Source organism: Cygnus atratus, chromosome 22 (genome assembly GCF_013377495.2).
Source record: "Cygnus atratus isolate AKBS03 ecotype Queensland, Australia chromosome 22, CAtr_DNAZoo_HiC_assembly, whole genome shotgun sequence".
NCBI lineage: Eukaryota > Metazoa > Chordata > Aves > Anseriformes > Anatidae > Cygnus > Cygnus atratus.
The window spans coordinates 123,213-143,359 of record NC_066383.1 but is presented as its reverse complement, the minus strand read 5'-3'; the positions used below and the strand labels follow the sequence as shown (position 1 = coordinate 143,359).

The following is a 20,147-nucleotide window of genomic DNA, read 5'->3' as shown; positions in this document are numbered from 1 at the left end:
TCCAGAGGTCGTCCCTGCGAGAGCCTTTCCATTTTGTTTGTATTGTGGCCGGGGTCGGCAGCTATGGAGGATGGTGAGTGTGGCTCTGCTTGTTTTGTTACCAGCATGGGTGCGTGAGCATCCCTCTTGCCAGGCTTGGACAGAGGGTTTGGGGAGAGGAGGGAGTGGAGGTGGCTTTGTGGCCCTGGTTGGTGGCTGTGCCTCAAGGGCTGTGGGACAGCAGTGTGTCCCGTGGTGGAGCTGAGTCTCCTCCTTTGCCTCCAGCCTCTGCCTTCTGACCCCCTCCCCCCCCAGCTCTGGACATGTCTTCAGCTTGGGAACATCATCTGCGGAGTGGCAGCAGGGAAGACGAACAGCCTTTGGATGTGCTCCGTGGCCCTTGGCACAGCTTCCCAGCTGCATCGAACGCCCACCGTTTAGGAAACGCAAGGAGACGCCTTTGCCCCCATCGTTTTCCTCACGCTCGATATGGCTCGGCACAGGGAGGCTCCTCCTCGCTGCTGCAGGGCAGCATTTGAAGGACTCCTTGTGTGTTCAGTGACGACTTTCCCTGACAATTTGGGACTGGAAAAAGCAAGCTAAGGTCAAAAAAGCTGCAAATGCGGCCAGGCGCTGAGCGTGGGGCTGGAGAAATGGGTGGAAATGGGGCTCTTCCACTTGGGATCCTCTGGCAGTGGGGGCGGGTTTAAGGCTTCTCAGGCTGTCCGGTGCGCGGCCTCACCTAGCAGAGGGACTTCTTGTTTCTCCTGGAGCGTTGAGCGATGGAAGCACGTGGGGAGGCTTTTCGGGGAGAAATAAGGGTTCTACCACCCGCTAGGGCCAGGATCAGCAGCAAAGCCTCTCCCGGTGCTCTTCCCAGCAGAGGGCATCCGGCGGCCGGGATCGCCGGCCTGCAGCCCCCGTCCCGTCCCTTCCCCGCTCTTCTCTCGCCAAGATCCGTTCCGCCAGCCCGGGGGGGATCCCCCAGTGGTCCCCAAAGCTTCGCCCGTCCCCAGGGCCGCGTCCTGCCGTGCTCGAGGCTGCTTTTGCTGCCGAAGGGATCCGCTGGTGTCCTCCGTCGGTTGGGGCCCGCCAAGCTCCTCGCCTCCTGGGTACCCGCAGACCTCGCTCTGGGAGGATGCGCCGTGTCCCCCGGCCCTGCAAATCCCCCCCCCAAATCCCTCTGGGACCTTGCCTCTGCTCCAGGCCCCGTCCCCGCTCCTCGCCCCAGCCGCAGGCAGGCCCAGGCCACGCAGCTCGGGGGCTTGCAGCGAGCCGGGGCCGCTTCCAGCCGGAGGGTCAGAACGTCCCCGCCTGCTCTGTTCGGTCTGGTTTTGAGCGAGGCTTTTCAGGGCTTTCTGAGGAGGAACGCGGCTGGTCGGGGGCCGCTGGGAGGAGGAAGAGCCCTGCGGGGCCCTGGGGTCCCCAGGGGAGCAGCGGCGCGCGTGACCCCTGGGGAGGTGACAAGCAACGCCGCCCCCCCCCGGCCGTAATATCCTAATTAATTATTAATAACCCTACTAATTAACAAATAGCCGTGATTGGCCGGAATGGGGGGGGGGGGGGCGGGCGGGGGGAGGTGGTTTGGACCCCCGGGGTGTGGCTGGGGAGAAGAGCCCCGCCCCCCGCCGCCGAGCCCCGCCCCCCGCCGCCGAGCCCCGCCCCCACCTGCGGGGCGGCCCCACCTGGGCCCCGCCCACTCCCCCCAGACCCAGACCCCCCCCCCCTCCTCCCGGCCCCCCCCCCGCCCCCCCGCCCCGGCGCGGCCCCGGCACCTGCTGCGGCTCCGGCTCCGGCCATGGGCGCGCTGCCGCCGGGCGCGCTGGCTCTGGCTGCGCTGCTGGGTGAGCGCCGCGGCACGGCACCGGGCGGGGAGCTGGGGGGGCACCCGGCAGGGCTCCCGGGGGCTGGGGACGCCGGGGGGGGGTGAGGGGGGGGATACCGGTGGGACTAGGTGGGAAGCGGGGGGCACCGGGCACGGCGCGGGGGTACCGGGGGGGGGGGCACCGGGCAGGGCGCGGGGAGGGCGGGGGGGGCGGCCGGTGGGACCTGCGGGGCGGGAGGGAAGCGGGGACCGACGGGGGGAGCCCCAGGGGCACCCCCCGGCTCCTCTCCGTGTTCCCGATCCCCTGCCAGAGGCAGCTGCCGCTCCTCGGGCGCTCCGAGGCGGGGAAAGCAAACGGGGCCGCGGAGTTACCCCGGGGCGGTGCAGAACCCCGCTGCGCCCCCGGGGATGGAGCGGCACCCCCAAAGCCCCGGACCCGAATCACCCCGACGGGACCAGGGCGCGGCGATGTGGATGTGCTCCTGGCCCGCTCTCCCCTTCCCTGCTGACAACTTGCTCTCCTGCACAGCGCTGAGCAGAAAAAATCAATTTATTTTTTTCCCATGATAAAACCTGCCGCCTCCCCCCTTGTTTACCGATGCCTCCAAGCTGGCCTGGCCATGCTAAGTGGAGAGGGTCTCAACCCCTCTCTGTCTAGGGGCTTTTTTCCTCCTTCCCTCCCCCCCCATCCATTTCCATCCCTTTTTGTGATCTTAAGGGAAAGGTTGGAAGTGCTGGGTGTGCTTCAAAGGGAAACAGCCCTTTGAGTTGCTGGCAAAGGAAATGGCCCCCAAAACAATGGCAGTGGCGCGGCGTGCTTGGGTGGCATTTCCTCCATGGCGGGACACTGTCTAGGGGTGCCCGGTCCCAGGAGACAGCTGTTTTTCTTTTTTTTTTCCTTTTTATTTTGATTTTTTTTCCATTAAAAAGCCATTAAAGGGTGCTGGGATGAGCTGCTTTGTTGTCTACAACGTAAATTTGCATGGGGTCGTGCCAGGTTGCCTGGACGAAGTCGTGCCGAAGTCTTGGGACATGATGCTACAAGACCCAAATTACCCCATAGCATAGAAATGCGGTGAAAAGATGTTTGGGCACCAAATTGGTGGGTTCAGATGCTTTCAAACATCCCATCCTACTCTATGGGGTCCACATGGGATCACAGCAAAACTAGTGATGGGAGAAAGATGGGAAAGAAGAAAGAAAAACGAGGGATGATGCTTGGTGGCCCCATTGCTTCTTCCTTGTCCCCGCGTCGCCGGCTGAGCAGTGAAATTTGGGGCTGGGCATGGCGGGGGTTAAAGCTGGCTGCCCGTGTCTATCTATAGCAAAGTCGCATTTTTTTCCTGATTTTGGCTCTCCAGAGGATACAGCACTTTCTGCCCCTGGGTCGTGAGAAAAGCCGCTGTGGATTTTCCCAACGGGCGCCGTTCCGCGGACCAGCAGCTCCTATCGGCCCATTTATAAATAGTCCGGAGCTGAGGGAGGGAAGAAAACCCCACGGCTGGGTGGGTGCAGGCTCGTTTCCTTGAAGGGCCACGCAAGGCGGTCTCTTGACCTTTCTCCAAGGCTCTTAGGGGCCGTTTTTCCAGTCAGATTCCTGCTCGGCCACCGTTTCCGCTCTGGAGAAGCACGAGCCGAGCATATTAAACCCAAGCCGTCGTCTCTCGGTTTAATTTCTCTCTCGGTTTCACATGGCCAGATTGCCTTAATCCTATAGAGTGAGGGCATCAAACGCAATCCGTCTTCAGCCCATTAATTCCCAAGTGGTTAATAGCTTATAGGGTCCGGCTGGGCGCTGCGGTTTTGGGGAGGATGCTTTTCGCAAGAGGATTTGGGGGGGGATGGGAAGGGGGGCATTTTAATGTGGGAGGCAGCATTTTGGGCTGAAATGGTAGGATTTAGCCGGTGGGGTGGGGGGGGGGGAGGGGGAGAGGGCAGCTCAGTGTTTTATACAGGTGCTGCAGTTTGTCAATGAGGTTGCGCAATCACTGCTAGAGGTGTGCAGGGATTTAAAGGCTTTTTCTGAAGGAAAAAAACTGGCAGATGGGCTCAAGCAGAGGGAAGCCCTCCCCAGGCAGGTGCTTAGCTCAGGGCAGTTGGATAAAAACCTGAGTTTTTCATCCCAAACAGCAGCCGGATGGCCCCCAGGGACGGCAGCAGGCGAGCGCCCCAGGCACCCATGCCGATATGCATATGCACACCCCGAGCAGCTTAATTTTTTCTATCTGTTTAAAGCATTAGAGGATTTGCAGCGGCGAGGTGGCTAAATCTGGAGCTGATGCCAGCGGCAGCACCCGTGCGCCAAAGGGTTTGGTCCTGGTCGCCAGGGAGCTGACCACTGGTGCTGCATCCCTGGCCTGAGCTCAAGCACCTGCTCTTCCAGCACCTTTTGGGGCGATTCCTCCTGCATGAGGGGCTGTGGGTCAGTTCTCCAAGGAAAAAAAAAAAAAAAAAAAGGTGATTTTGGAAGCAAGTATCCTCCAGAAAGACAACATTTGTGCTTTGATGATAGCGTCGCTTCTCCCCAGCATGCTGGGGGTGATGATGGAGCTGCGATCTCAGATCTGCATTGCTGAAGGATGACAGAGCAATGCTGCGGCCACAGATCGCTATCGAATTGGTTGTCACTAGGTTTCAGCGTTAATGCATGCTCGTAACAGCAAAGGGAGCTTGGTCTGGGGTAAGCGCTGGTGGATTTGCTGTGTTTTAGACATTTCCACGTGCATGGGTACTAACCGGCAACAGGGAGGGATAGAACCACTGGAAAAAGGCGTCTGCTGTGCTTCGCCACTGATTCCCAGTGGGACTGGGAAAACATGGCTTGGGCTGGCTACACTGGGACAACTTCAGGCTGGTCCTGCAGCCCTCATTTGAAATAACAACTCAATGACATAGGAGCTCGGTGCAGAAGTGTTTGCTCATGGCCATGGTGACCCTGTGAGTAATGATATATGTATTTGTTGCTGTCTCTGATCTTGGAAAGATTTCAGGGCTTTATCTTGAGGCAAAATTGATGGGAAGCCTGTGGCCGGTGCCAAGAGCATCTTGCTCTTCACTCCCTCTTGAGCCAATGTTGGTGCCCAGCTGCTGCTCAGCTCCAAGAACTTGGCTTTCTACCTTAACTTTGCCTGTCGTGCACGGCTTTCGCTGTGCTTTACCTGGGCCATAAAGATGCTGATGGGCTGAAAATCCCGAATTTTCATGGGGTGAAGAGTGCAGATGTTGGAGGTGATTGGTTTCCAAATCACTGCTTTTCACTCCCAACCTGCTGTGACCCTTCGGCTTCCCATTTCCGACCTTAAATGAAAAATGCAAAACCACTTGTGCGGCTTGGGCTCATCTGAGTAGTTAATGAACCATCCTCTGTATTTTATTTTAACTTCTTTTAATTTAATTTAATTTAATTTTTTGTTTTTGTGATGCTACTTGCATTCGAGTGACCTGCGCTGCTGTCTCCACCATGTTTTCCCCCCTGGGTAGGACTTAAGGTTTTATGTTCTTAGGTTGGGTTTAGCTATTTTTAAGCTCTGAGGTGTCCGCCCTCGCCCAGCCAGGGCTGATTTCTCCTGCCTTTCCTTGGCCAAACCGGCCCAAGGAGGGGACCGGTGTGTGTGTGTGTGTGTGTGTGTGTGTTAGGACTTTGAATTTGCGGGGGGAGCCTGTGTTATCAGCTGGCGCAGGGCTTCCTGCCTGGGGCCGCAAGGCGCCGTCGGGAAGCTGCGCCGAAGCCTTGCTGGGGGAAGAGCGGATGCATGCAGGAGGCTAAAAATACCCCCAGGCGCCTTGTTTTCATCTTCCCGCCCTGGAAAAAAAATCCTGGAGAAGTTTGTGTGTGTGTTGGGGGGGGGGGGGGAGGGAGAGAAAGGGGGCTGTGAGAGTGGGGGCTGTGCTTGGGTGTGAGTTAATTTGAGGGTTAAACCCATCCAAGCTGTGCACTGATGCCCAAATCCCCCTGTTAGCTCCTTTTCTCCTTTTTGCTGCAAAATTTGCCCCAAATCCCCCCCCAGGCTGCGATGCCTGGCTGTGATGGAGCAGCAAAGCCCCTCACCCCCCCATTTTTTCGGGGTGAGGACAATGGGATGGGGACAGCCAGCGATGTGGGGATGGGGCAGCCGTGCTGGGGTCACCCACGGCATTTAATTCTCAGCCCTGGAGGGAACCCGATGCAAACCCTTTCCGGGCACCTGACCTCGCCTGAGCAGATTATTTTCCAGCTGATCCTTTTCAGAGCAAAGCTGGGAAATAATCCCACCCCCCGCAAGCCAGGCACCCCCCTTCCCTGACCTGTGGCACCCACTCTGATCCCTCCCTGCTCCTGACTTTATTTTTGAGGGAATTGATGGTGGGGGCATTGACACCCTCACAGCCCCGTGGGATGACGTTGCGGGGGGGGGGGGGGCACAGGAGGCCACACAGCAATTATCCTGGTTTAGCACTTGTGGGGGTGGCAAAGGACCTGGGAGGGTGCAAAATGATGCGGGGGTGCTGGCTGGGTGCCTGCACTGAAGCAGGTGCTATATGGGTGTCCCCCATAAAAAGTGAAATCGCCCAGGGGCAGGAGGTAGCTCCAGCCCCAGGGCTGCGTGGCATCCTGTGGGCTTCTCCAAAAGCGATTGGGGAGCTTGGGGATTTATCCCTGATGCACCCGGCAGCCTGGGGCAGAGGCTTTCCCATGCTCGTTTAGTGGGGGGAAGTGGCCGTGGGAGGGGAAGGCATTGTCCTGCATCCTCTGGCTGGCCGGAAAGCCCTTCCCGTGGCAGGGAAGGAGGAAAAATTTCCTCCTGGCCCAGCCTCCAGGCGATAACATGCTTTGTCTTTTCTTTTCTTTGGAACAGGGTGTTTTTCTAACAATTGGTGGGGTTGTTATTTTTTTTTCCTTTTCTTTTTTTTTTTTTTTGGTAAAACTGGCACCTGGGGTTGAGTCACGTCCCGTTTTCCTGCTGGGCAGGTGTCTGCTCGGCTGTGCTGGAGGTGCACGTGGGGACAGGCTCCGTCTTCTCCGTGGAGGGGCAGGGAGTGGTGCTGCCTGCCTGGTACACCAGCCGCTCGCAGAAAAAGCCCTATGTCACCTGGCTGCTGGATAAGGCTGATGCTGACCCCTTCCAGGTGACTGGGGGGGGGGGGGGGGCAGAGTGGGGAGGTGCCTGTGGTGCCTTCAACATGGGGGATGCTCGTGTTGCCCACAATGCGGGGGGGGTGCCCACGGTGGGGAGGTGCCCACAATGGAGAGATGTCCATGGTACCCACCATGGTCGTGGAGCCCACTGGGAGGGATGCCCATGCTGGGGGGTTGCCCATGATGGAGAGATGCTTGGGGTGCCCCTGATGGGGAGGTTCCTATGGTGGCAGGATGCTCCTGGTGCCCACAATGGGGAGGTGCCTACGGTGCCCGTGGTAAGGAGGTGCCTATGGTGGTAGGGTGCTCATGGTGCCCGTGGTGGGGATGTGCCCTTGGTTCCCATGCTGTGGATGCTCAGGGTGGGTGAGGATGGAGGTAGCTCACGTGACTGCTGCTGCTCCCCAAAAATGTGGGGTTTGGAGGGGTTTCACCTCCTGCAGTGCCATCCGGACTTGTCCGAGCAGGCGTTTTCTCTGCGCAGATCCTGACATACCTGGATGGGGTGGTGAAGGTGGAGGAGACAGAGCTGAAGCCCCGCGTGGGGTTCCTGTACCCTGTCCTCACCCACAACATCTCAGTTTTCATCAATGCCACACGGGAGCGTGACTCGGGCCAGTACATGTGCACTGTCAACGTGGTGGATGATGCCACCAGCACGGGCAAGAACGTGGCCGTCATCAACCTCACGGTGCTGGGTAAGGGCCTGCAGGGCGCCCCGGTCCCCTGTGCCCCTCCGTGTCCCCGGGGCTGGGACTAATGTGGTGCCCGCAGTGCCGCCAGCCCCCCCCGCCTGCCGGCTGCGGGGCAGCCCCACGGTGGGGGCCAACGTGACGCTGAGCTGTGCCTCCGAGAAGGGCAAGCCCTCGCCCGCCTACCAGTGGCAGCGCACGGCGCCCACCCTGCAGGTCTTCTTCCCCCCTGCCCAGGGTAAGGTGGGGCTGGGGGTGGGGGGAAGTCCTGGGAAGCTTTGGAGGAGAGGGAGAGGTGGAGGGGCTGGGGTCTCGTCCCCTGAGCTCTGCCTGCTCCCAGCCTTGCTGTGCGAAGGGGGGAGGAGGGTGAGCATCCCCTTAACCTTGCCCCCTGCTATCCCTGCCATACCGAGGTGGGTGTGGGGCAGGGGGGTAGCCATGGGGCAGCACCCCAATTCCTCCCCTGCAGACCGGGCTAGGGGCACCCTCAAGCTGACGAACCTCTCGCTGGACATGTCGGGCCTCTACGTGTGTGTGGCTGAGAACCAAGCGGGGTCGGCTGAGTGCAGCATCATCCTGGAGGTGCACTCAAGTGAGTACGTGTCCGCAGGGCTGGGGACCGGGGGCCTGGTCCTCGCAGCGAGGTGAGGGAGAGGCAAAACTGCCCCTGCCACCTCTCTCCCCGCAGCCAGCGAGGGGGCCATCATCGCCGGTGCCGTGCTGGGTTCCCTGGGCGCTCTAGCTACCGTCGCCTTCTTTGCCCGCCGGCTTGTCAGCTACCGGAGGAAGAAACGTGACGGCCAGGAGGAGGCAGCCAACGAGATCAAGTGAGGGTAGCCCCCCCCCACCCCGGGACAGAGGTTCAGCAAGTTATTGCTACGTCTCGGAATTAATGAGGGGAGGAGATTTCTGGTCATCATTAGATTTCAGAGTTAATGAGGATATTTTCCACCTCTGTTCCCCCTCCCTACTGGGTGAATCCCTCTTTCTGTCCCCTACGTGGGGGGGCTCCTGCAGCTCATCAGGGCTGAGCTCTTCTGTTGCTTTGGGGGCTGGGGGGGTGTCAGCCAAAAATACAGGTGATTTGGTGGAGTTCGTGGCGGGGAGCAGCCAGATTTCCAGCAGGTGTTGCCATTCTCTCCCCTGTCCACAGGGAAGACGCCGTGGCCCCCAAAACCCCCTCCTGGACACGGACCCCCCCCGCAGATGCCATCTCCAAGACCAGCACCTTGTCTTCCGTTGCGGGTGCCCGGGACAGACCCTACGGGGCCTCACCCCCCTCCGACACTGCCTCTGTCCTCACAGCTGCCGGCAGCTACCGGGGACCCCCCCGGGCTGGGGGACGTCCCCCCCCCACCAACGGGGCCCCCTGGCACCCCCCGCAAGCCCCTGGCCCCCCGGGGGGGCTGCCCCCCTCCAGCCTGACACGGGCAGGCGCCATCCCTGTCATGGTGCCAGCGCAGAGCCGGGCTGGCTCCTTGGTGTGACCCCCCGAATAATGGGATGTCCCCCTCTGACGTCTCACCCTGCCCACTTTTGGGGGCTTTTTTCCACTTTTTTTTTTTTTTTTGAAAAGATGCCTGGAGCAGCTGGACTTGTCCTGCGGTTGTTTAATGGGTGTGGGAGGTGCCCGCGCTCCGGGTTTTGGTGGCCCGAGACTCCCCGCCGATGCCAGCACCCCGAAACAGCCCCAACTGGAGGAGGGGTCCTCTTTTTTTTTTACGTATCCGTGGAAACGGGGCATTTTTCATAAACGAACATTAAAAGTGTTGGGGGTGGGGGTTGGAGGTAGCCATGAGGGGAGGTGGGAGGAGCACTTTTTTTAATTTTTTTTTTTTTTTGATTAAAATGCTTTGGGCTGATTTTGTGAGGATGCGGTGGGTTGTTGGCCCCACGTCCCTCAGGGTGAAGCCGCAATGAGTGTGCGATGTCACATGCCTGTGTAACGTCACACCAGGCAGCCAGGGCCTTCAGGGTCATGCTGACGGTGTGTGTTGGTGCACCACTTGCCCCGCTGTCCCTCGCTGTGATGTCACAGCCTGCCATGGCCGCATCACACCTGCCATGGCCGGTGGTGTGATGTCATGGGGGGGCGTGTGGCGTCACAGCGTTCAACTCTTGCCTGTGTGACCTCAGGCTGGCTGTCACAGGTCCATCAGAGATGTCACACATGCCTGCGTGATGTCACACCCATCATCATACATCCAGTCGTGACGTCAGACACACTTGTATGATGTCACTCCAGCCACCACGTGTCCCGTGGTGATGTCACACCGCCCACCGAGGGCTGCAGAGGATCACCAGAGCTAGCTCTCATCCCCCAGGGGTGCCACGCACGCTTGTGTGACATCATGCCAGCCATCACATGTCCACCAGTGATGTCACACGTGCCTGCATGACGTCACACATTGCGTGCTTGCCAGTGACGTCACACGTGCAGGTGTGACCTCACACCAGACATCGTGGTTCTACCGGTTACCCCACCCCACCCACCCGCAGCTGTTGCAGCTCCACCACCGTGACCTCACTCCCCCCGTCGGGTGACGTCTCTCCCGGCGCCGTGATGTCCCCATGGTGGCAAGGACAGCCCGGCCTCCGGCAGGGACCTTTATTGGGGCGGGGGCGAGGGGGGGGCCCGGCTGCGGGGGCCCAGGGGATGCATGCGGGGTCAGGGCAAAGCGGGGGCTCCTGTGCCTTGGCGACTGAGGGGGCTCGGCAGGGTGGCTCCGGTGGGCCCTGCAAGCAAGAAGAGAGCAGAGCAGTCAGACTGCATGCATGGCCCTGCCTGCACCTGCACCCTGCTCAAGCCCTGCTCCTGCACCCAGCTGCTGCATCCTGCACCTCCTCCATGCCCTGCCTGCACCCTGTCCTTGCAACGTCTCCCTGTCCTCCACTGCCCCTGCTCCTGCCTGTCCCCTGCCCGTCCCCTGCCCTGTCCAGGCAGCTGGGGCACTGGGGTGACCTTTGGGTCTGGGGGGCAGAGACACCCAGCCTGGGCACCTCTTTTCCGAGGACCTCAGTGGGGAGTGGGAGCTGAACCCTGCTCACTGTGGGCTGGAGCCGACACAGGAAGAGACCCTGCTCAGGCGACCCAGAGAGGCAGCCCTAATGAGCCTTGTGGCCTTAACGAGCTTTGCAGCACCGGCAATTGGCAGCTGCATCCCTGCTGCATCCTCACTGAATTTTCACTGCAGTTCCATTGCATCCCCACCACATGCCCATCGCATCCCAAGTCCATGCCCTACTGCACTGTCATTGAATTCCAATTGCATCCCTGCTACAGCCCCACTGCATCCCAGCTGCATCTGCACTCCAGTGCCCTGCACGGAGCTGGGGCAGCAGTAGGATGGCACAGCTGCCAACCCCAAAGCAGTGTCTGGGGTTGGGACTGTTCCCTGCACCCCCGGCGCCCCCAGCACCCCCAGCCCCACAGCCCCGGTGCCGTGGGCGCTTTTAAATTTCCCTTTTCCTGCCAGGAGACTGTGACACAGGCTTTTAAAAATAGCATGTGCTGAGGCGAGGCGTTTGGGGTGGTGTTGCTAAGGGAGAAATTCAATTCAAATCTAGGGCTTTGCCTTCCCCGCCGTTCCTATGCTAACTACTACGGCGCGCCCGCAAAATTAGGGCAAGGCAGGGCTGCCTGAACGCCTCCTGCTTGCTTTTTGACTCCTGGAATAAGAAAAACCCTTCTCCAGCCCAAGTGGTCCAGCAGGAGCTGGGATGGGGAAGGCTACTCGAAGAATCCCTGCTTTAAGAGAAAGGGACATTAGGGGGTACCTAGTCACCATTGCGGAGGTCTCCACCGCGGGTGCTGTTGGCGCACTCAGCATCCTTGGTTTTCCGGTCCATCTCCCCCCCCTTGATCTTCTTGCGGGTCATGTGGCCACGAAAGCTGGCCTGGATCTTGGCCGCCGCCGCGTTGGCGTCGGGGTCGTCCAGGGGGATGTCCAGGATGTCCTCGTCCAGCTTCGTGCAGGCTCCCTCCTGCTGGCAGTGAGGGGGCAGTTACGGGGTGGGGGACCCTGCTTTGCCCCATGCCAGGAGCTCCTAAACCTGGTCTTTTGCTAAAAAAAAATCAAGGTCCTCAGGGGATTCATGGTGCATGCAAACAACGGAGCATGGCTACAGTGTCAGAAAGATGCTTTAACCCTGCTCTTTCCCATAGCCACTCTCCAGTACCACCCTGCTGCAAACACCATCCAGACCCACTGCACTGCCAGGGCCAGATCCTGGTCCCCTGAGTACTTGGATACCAGGAGGGGCCATCCAGGGGAACAGAGGGAGGTTTTGGGGGTCATCACTTTCACCCTGCTTTGCTCCCGCTGACTGCCCAAGTCTTTTTAACCGAAAGTGCTGCAAAATGCAGAAAATCAATGGGAAAATTGGGAAGGAGTGGTGGGGGGGAAATAATTACATTTACACTCTGTTGAAAATGCACAACCTGTGCGTTGCATCCTGACCCCAAAGCATGCCTCCTTGTGCAATGGCCCCCATATAACGCCCTGCAGCCCAGTCCCCTCCTGCCACTGCAGTTGGAGTGCTCAAACCCCATTAAAGTTATCACTGCTGAGCAGTGGAAACAGGTGAAAAACTGGGGTGGGGGGGGGGGGAGCACACAGATGGGACCAGAGGGAGCTGGCATTGGGCACCCCACTGCGTCCTTCACATCACCACCCCTCTTTGCTTTAAAGGACTTTTTGAAGAGTTTTTTTTTCAGGTTCTTTGCAAACTGCATGTTTGGGCTGGGGGGGATGGCAGCCGTGGCTCATCCCGCCCACAAGAGAAAGCGCCCAGGACTGATTCATGCAAAAGCGTGCACCCTGGCTGTGTGTGTGGCTGTTCCTTTTCTCACAAGGGCTCTGTGGGAGCACTGGGGATGCATGGGACACTAAAGCCCTGCGCTGCCTTAGAGGCGACACAATGTCACTGCAAAGTGGCACGGGAGGTGCTGAGGTTTGTTGAACTGATGGAAAGGGGGACAGGAGCTTAAGTGGCAGGTCCAGGGTGGAAATGTGATAGTCAGGGTGGAAATGTTATAGGCAGGGTGGAAATCCTATACCCACAGGGGAAATCCTATATCCAGGGTGTGGAGGGGTGGGGGTGGTGGGGGATTTGTATATCCACAGGGAAATCCTATATCCAGGGTGGGCTTTGTCAGGGGAAATCCCATATCCAGGGTGGGCTTTGCCACCCCAGATGCAGCCAGAAGCGCTGTAATGCCAGCTGGGGCAAGAGGGTTAAAAAAAAAGAAGAAAAGAAAAAAGAAAAAGGAGAGAAAAGGGGGGAAAGGCAGGAAAATTAAAAAAAAAAAAAAAGAGGGGATGAAAAGGGGAAAAACCATATGTTCATTCTGCTAGATCCGCGCTCTGAGCTGTTTGGTGGCTGGGTGGCAGTGGGGGCTCACCCCGGGGTGAGGCTGGAGGGTGCAGCGCTGCGATCCCCTCTGTGAGCGGGGGGAAGCACCAGCTTCTCCCTTGACTGTAAGAAACCTTCACTGCCTCCTGGGGAGGCTTTTGGGGGGACATAACGCTGGAGAAGAGCAGAAAGAGGCATCTGCCCGCTGGGTCTGGGGAAAGGGGGGTTTCCTGCCCTGCACCATTGGGATGCCGTGCAAAACTGGCTGGAAAAGGGATATTTGGGGTGCTTTCCTCCAAGCCCCGGCAGCACCCATGGGAGCAGCAGGGATCTTGGGGTGCAAGGCTTTGCAGCAGATCTTGGGGAGGGAATGGAGTTGGTTTGGCTCCTGGGTGCTGCACCCACACTCCTGCAGCATCGCCCCCCCACAACAGCACAACCCCCCCCCCCCGCAACCCCACATCCCTGCCACCGTGCCCTGCACGAAAACAGGAGCGGGGAAAAAAAAAAAAAAAGTAATTAAACCCAGAAAGCCGGAGGGCGCGAGGTACATACGTTGCAGCAGTCCATGGTGGTGAGGGGCTCACGCAGGGGCTCGCTCTCCCGGCGCAGGTGGCAAGTTGAGCAGAGCTGCTTGCCTACGTAATGCGCTTCCTCGGGGCGAGCCTATCAGCCCACCTCCCCGCCAGCACTGCTGCTCCTGCCAGGCTTGGGCTTTAGTTTTTTAATTTTTTTTTCCCCCTTCTCTCTCTCTCTCTCTCTCTCTCTCTGCCTCCTCCAATTTCTCTTGCAGCAACTCCCCTCGCCTCCAACTCCCTCCTAATGCTTAAAGGAGCCGTCAGCCTGCGTGGGGGCTTCATGCAATATAAATCCAGCAGCACAGAGGATGCTATCAAATATTTAATGGGACAGGCTCTGTGCTTATGGCACGGGGCTTTGGGGCTCGTAATAGGGCAGGGGGCTGTGCTTTGTGCTCAGCGGAGCTGATTTATTAGGGTTGTGCCTGAATTTGTGCTGATTTGGGGAAGGGGTTGCACCGGGGTCATGCGCACATGGATGAACTTGCAGCAAGTAGGGGTGATGCGACTGTTTGGGGGGTGATACTTAGCTCCCACACTGGGGGTTTGCCCCCAGGTTTGCTTTTGTGGGAGCAGAGGGAAACCTTCCCGCACCAGCTCTGACCTACTTAGAGCTCAAACCCGAAGGAGGGCCAAGGATGAAGATGGTGAGGCCGGGTAGGCACGCGGGGCATGCCTGCAGCAGCATCCGCTCCCCAAGTTTGGGATGTTTTCCATCAAAACGTCTGAGCCCAGCCATTTTCCCAGCCCTTGGGGGCAGTGTGCAGACCCCTCAGATGACACCGAGATGGGGGACCCACAGGGCACCTCAGGGGGTGCAGCCCCGCAGCCCCCTGCATCACCCACCTCACATGCCTCGAATCCATTTTGGGGTTGCTAAGCAACCACACGACTCGCCTGTGGGCTCCGTGCACTGGTGCTCGCTCCAACCAGCCCCCAAAACACGCTGAGCCCCCCCCCCCCCCCCTCCACCCCCCAGCATGGACAGGGACCCCCGGGCAGGCTGGCTTGTGGGGCTGCACCAGCTTGGGGGGCTGGTGGCACCGACCTGCCTCTTTGATGGCATCACCAGTACCCTTGTTCACCATCAAGGTGGTCATCATCCCTGACCCATTGTCATCACTGTCCCCATTCCTGTCACTGTCACAGTCCCCACTGCTGCTACTGCCACCATCCCCATCTCCGTTGCTGTCCCCATCCCCCCCCTGTATCCATGTCCCCATTCCCACCCCCGTCCCCATTCCCAATCCCTGCCATCATTCCCCTCATCATCCCCACCTATGTCCCCGTCCCCAGCCTTAACACCATCGTTATCCCTGTCCCCATCAGCTTGATCCCTGTCCCCATCCCCATCCCTGTCCCTATCACCATCCCTGTTCCTGTCCCCCTCCCCATCCCCATCCTCATTTCCCTCATTGTCTTTGTCCCTGTCCCCCTCCCCGTCCCTCATCCCATCCCCATCCCAACATCCCCATCCCACTCCAGGGCCCAAGAGGGGGTGGGAGGGATCCACAGCTACCGCCCCCCCAGGGCGCATCAGCCAAGGCAGCACACAGGGGAGCAGGGTGCTGGTCGAGCATCCCTTGAATCCCTGCGAGCCGCTCGCACCCGCTCTCCCTGAGCCAGTTTCGAGTTGCTGCAAATGCCACCTCTTCCCACCAGCGAGGGGAAAAAATAGCTGCGCTCCCAGCACCGATCTGCTCCCAAAAGCCTGCTCCAGCTTCAAGACAAAGGCTGCACTGCTCAGACGGCGCTTTTAGATGGGAAACCAATCCCCCTTCCCTTTTTAGAGCCTCCAGATTGATCGCTGGCTCACGGCTGCCTGCTCCAGCAAAGCAAGACGAGGCATTTCTTGGGGAGCTGAGCGAAGCCGGGGTGATCTATGCATCACGGGGATGGCTCCAGGAAAATCTGTGCTAGTGGGAAGGCCCCCCCAAAATCACTGTGCAAAACGTTGGGAGCATCATCCAGTTACATGCAAAACCTGAAAAATTCCACAGTTTGGGGGGAGCTTTGCCCCAGGTCCCCCCCAAAACCCGCTCCATCCGCAGCCCCCCAGTCCTGGCAGAGCCTCTTAGCGCCGCAAATCCCGCAGGCTGCGGAGGAGGGACGCAAAATGCCAGAACATTTCTAATCATTAGCAGTGTTTTGAGCCTGAGCCAGCCTGTGCATTTTCCTACCAGGGCCGTTGCTCATGGTGGGGGCCCCCTGAAAACCACCCGCCCTGGGTGATGCTTTCCAGGCGCTCAGCATCTCCTAGACATGACCTCGGGATGCAGAGGTAAAAACTCATGTCCATGCAGCGCGGGGATGGAGATGGGTGACCATGCCGCACTTGCAGGGGACGGCACATTGGAACTTGGGGACACTCTGGCACCGGCACCGAGCACTTTGGGGAGCGGCAAGGGGAGCTGCCAGGGCTCTGCCAGGGCTGGCAGTCGGTGGGGCGTTGCGGGGTCACCGTGCAGCAGCTGGCACTGGCCCCGCACAGGGTCCCCGCCAGCTGTCCCCGTCCCTCCTTCCTGTTTTTCTCAGGCTGCACATGGCAGCTCCCGCCGCCAGCTCTGTGGGGTGGCACGGCTTCCCCCCGAAGTGAGCGAAGGGGGGCGGGGAAGAGGCTGCAGACCCTCCAGAAACGAGCAGCCCCCCATCACCCCTTTTCCAGGGATTTTGATTTTTGCTGGGTTTCACTGGTGCTTCCCAAACGTGTCCAGGAGGAATCGTGCCGGGGCCCCCCCCAAATCGCGGCAGAGCTGGGAAGGCATCTCAGCACCTCGTCCCCACTCGTGGTGGGGGGGTGGTGGAAGAGGAGCAATGTCACATCCCTCCTTCTCACAGGGACGGTATTAAATTTTGACAGCCTCCAGGGATGCAGGGGCCTAAATATAGAGCATTAAATATCATCTCAAGGCGCGCGTCTTTACAGAGATTTTCTCCCTCCTTCGGTCATGCTGGAAGGGCAGGGTGCACTCAAACAAGCTCCTAAATTTGAGCTTTATGTGGAGAGACCTCAGGTGAGAGCTGCTAATAACTGTGGGGACCTTGGGAGAGAATTATTTGCGGCATTTTATTAAATTCTTATTATGGAAGTGCCTCGGTGGCAGCGTGGGAGATTATTTTCTGCCCTGTGAGACCACCTGGTAGGGAAATTCAGGTTTTCCAATCGTGGCTCCTCGTTTTGGGTTAGGACGTTTCCCAACGGGGGCTGAGGCGATCGCTCGGGCTGGGTCCCGAGGGAGGCGTCCCCGTTACGGGGGGCACTCGGAGCCCGCTCCCGGGCGGGCGATGGGGTGCTCCGAGGGGGCTCCTCGCCTCCTCGCCCGCTCCCCGCCTCGGCGCCCTCGTCCTCCTCGGCCCCCCCGGCGGCGGAGCTCTCCGGGGGAGAGGCGAGGCCGGAGGCCGGGCTCCCCTCGAAGCCGCGGGCCGGGGCCGGAGCCGGGGGCCGCTGGCCCGGCCCTCCCGGAACGGCCCCGAGCGGGCGGCCCCGGGGCTCGAACCGGCGGCGGCCCCTCCCCGCGGCGCCGCCCCCCCCTCCTCCCGCCGCGCCCGCGCAGAAGCCGCCCGGGGCCCGACGTGCGCGTCGGCGGCGTGGGCGGGGCGAGCGGGAGGGCCCGGCCCTCAGGCCCCGCCCCCAGCCCCGGCCCTCAGGCCCCGCCCCCCAGGTTTCGGTCTCAGCCCCCCCCGCCTCCCGCTCCTTTCTCCGCTCCCCCCGGGCCCGACCAGGCCCCGCCGGTGCCGCCCGGCGCGGGAAGGCGGCCGCCGAACCACGGCCGCGTGGCACCGGGCAGCGGAGGGGCGGAGCGACGCCTGCCCGGCCACGTCCCCGCTGACCCCGCCCCGGAGCGCGGACCCCACCCCCCCCTGGCCTGGACGCGGCCGTCCCCGTCACAGAGCCATGGGGCAAGAAAAGAGGCGGGCTCCGTCCTCCGGCCCCCCTCCCCTCAGCCGTTTGTACGTACGGTAACGAGGTCTCACCTCAGTCTCTTTCCAGGCTAACCTGGCCCAGTTCTCTCAGCCCGTCCTCATACTGGTGCTCCAGTCCTCTGCTCTCACTCGCCCGGTAGCTCCGTGTCCCTCTGGTACTGGGGAGCCCAGAACTGGACACAACACTCCAGGTGTGGCCTCACCAGGGCTGAGCAGAGGGGGAGGATCACCTTGCTTGACTTGCTGGCAACACTCTTCCAAATGCAGCCCAGCATCCCGTTGGCCTTCTTGGCCACAAGGGCACATTGCTGACTCACGGTCAGCCTGCTGTCCACCAGGACTCCCAGGTCCCTCTCTGCAGAGCTGCTCTCCAGCAAGTCAGCCCCAGCCTGTACTGGTGCTTGGCATTATTCCTCCCTAGGTGCAGGACCCTGCACTTGCCCTTGCTGAACTTCATGAGGTTCCTCCCAGCCCATCTCTACAGCCCGTCCAGGTCCCTCTGAATGGCAGCACAGCCTCTGGGGTATCAGCCACTCCTCCCAGCTTCGTGTCATCAGCAAACTTGCTGAGGGCGCACTCCGTTCCCTCATCCAGGTCGTTCATGAATAAGTTGGACAACACTGGACCCATTACTGACCCCTGGGTGACACTGGTAGCTACAGGCCTCCAACTAGACTCCGCACCACTGAGCACAACCCTCTGAGCTCTGCCATCCAGCCAATTATCAATCCACCTCACTGCTCATCTAGGCTGCACTTCCTGAGCTTATCTATGAGGATGTTATGGGAAACAGTGTCAAAAGCCTTGCTGAAGTCAGGGTAGACCACATCCACCGCTCTCCCCTCATCTACCCAGCTAGTCATCTCATCATAGAAGGCTATCAGATTGGTTATGCATGATTTCTCCTTGGTGAATCCATGGTGACTACTCCTGATCACCTCTTATCCTCCACATGGTTGGAGATGACCTCCAGGACGAGATTCTCCATCAGCTTTCCAGGGATGAAGGTGAGGCTGACTGGCCTGTAGTTGCCTGGGTCCTCTTTCTTGCCCTTTTTGAAGACTGGGATAACACGGGCTTTCTTCCAGTCCTCAGGCACCTCTCCTGTTCTTCACGACCTTTCAAAGGTTATGGAGAGTAGCGTAACAGTAACATCAGCCAGCTCCTTCAGCACCTGTGGGTGCATTCCGTCGGGGCTCGTGGCTTTGTGGATGTCGAGTTTGCTTAGATGATCTCTGACCCGACCCCCTTAGACCAAGGGAAAGTCCTCCTTTCTCCGGATTTCCTCTCTCGTCTCCAGGGTCTGAGATTCCTGAGGGCTGATCTTAGCAGTAAATACTGAAGCAAAAAAGGCATTCAGCAACTCTGCCTTCTCCGTATCCTTTGTCACCAGGGCACTCGCCCCATTCAGCAGCAGGCTGACATTTTCCCCAGTCTTCCATTCTCTACTGATGTATTTGAAAAAGCCCTTCTTATCGTCCTTGATATTCCTTGCCAGATCTAATTCCAAATGGGCGTTGGCCTTCCTTCTCACATCCCTGCGTACTCTGACAGGGCCCCCATATTCCTCCCAAGTGGTCTGTACCTTTTTCCACATGCTGTAGAATTCTTTCTTCTGTCTGAGCTTTGCCAGGAGCTCCCTGCTCATCCATGCAGGTCTCCTGCCCCTTTTGCTTGCCTTCTTCCTCATAGGGATGCACCGATCTTGAGCTTGGAGGAAGTGATGCTTGAATATTGACCAGCTGTCTTGGACCCCCCTTTCCTTCTAGGGTCCTTACCCATGGGATTCTTCCAAGTAGATCCCTGAAGAGGCCAAAGTTTGCTCTGCTGAAGTCCAGGGTCACAATCCTACTTTTTGCCCTGCTTCCTCCTCGCAAGATCCTGAACTCCACCATATCATGGCCACTGCAGCCAAGGCTGCCCCTGACCCTCACATCTCCAACTAGTCCTTCCTCATTTCATTAATACAAGGTCCAGCAGCACAACTCTCCTTGTTGGCTTAGGTCATTAACGTTGGCATTGAGGTCATTAACGAAGACGTTAAATACTCTTGGACCCAGTGCCTACGCAGGCGGCACTGTCCTCGTGACTGGCCTCTATCTGGACTTTTTCCACACTGATCACCATACTCCAGGACCAGTCACTCAGCCAGTTTTCAGTCCACCTTACTGTCCACTCATCTAACCCAGACTTCATCAGTTTGTCTATGAGGAGACAGTGTTACAGGAGACAGTGTCAAGCCCTAGTAAAGCCAAGGTAAACAGCCTCCACTGTTCTCCTCTCATCCACCAAGTTCATTGTAAAAAAGCTATCAGGCTGCTTAGGCACAATTTTCCCATTTGTAAATTCCCTGCTGACTAGCGATGATCACCTTCCTGTCCTCCATGCATCTGAGAATGGTTTTCAGCATTAGTTGGCTCCATGAGCTTCCCAGGGACTGAGAAGAGTGACTGGCCTGTCGTTCCGCCCATAGTGACCCCGACCCTCACATCTCCAACTAATCCTTCCTCATTTGTTAATACAAGGTCCAGCAGCACAACTCTCCTTGTTGGCTTCTCCACCACCTGTGTCAAAAAGTTGTCATCAGTGCACTGCTGGAACCTCCTGAACTCCCTACCTAGCTATGTGGTCTTCCCAGCAGATTTCAGGGTGGTTGAAGTGCCCCAGGAGAACCAGGG

The 20,147-nt window shown here is 59.1% G+C and overlaps 1 protein-coding gene across 2 annotated transcripts; it reads left to right on the top strand.

The window, feature by feature from the left end:
- Positions 1-1,739: 1,739 nt before the first annotated feature.
- ESAM (endothelial cell adhesion molecule) lies at positions 1,740-9,471 on the top strand. Of its 2 annotated transcripts, XM_035555835.1 has the most exons (7): positions 1,778-1,823; positions 6,753-6,910; positions 7,405-7,618; positions 7,695-7,850; positions 8,082-8,204; positions 8,301-8,439; positions 8,766-9,099. In XM_035555835.1, exons 1-7 carry the CDS (start codon positions 1,778-1,780, stop codon positions 9,097-9,099), a joined length of 1,170 nt encoding a protein of 389 aa, XP_035411728.1. The 2 variants fall into 2 exon arrangements, with proteins under 2 accessions (XP_050571009.1, XP_035411728.1); XM_050715052.1 differs by having other exon boundaries at positions 1,740-1,823; positions 7,695-8,208; positions 8,305-8,439; positions 8,766-9,471.
- The last annotated feature ends 10,676 nt before the right edge of the window (positions 9,472-20,147 follow it).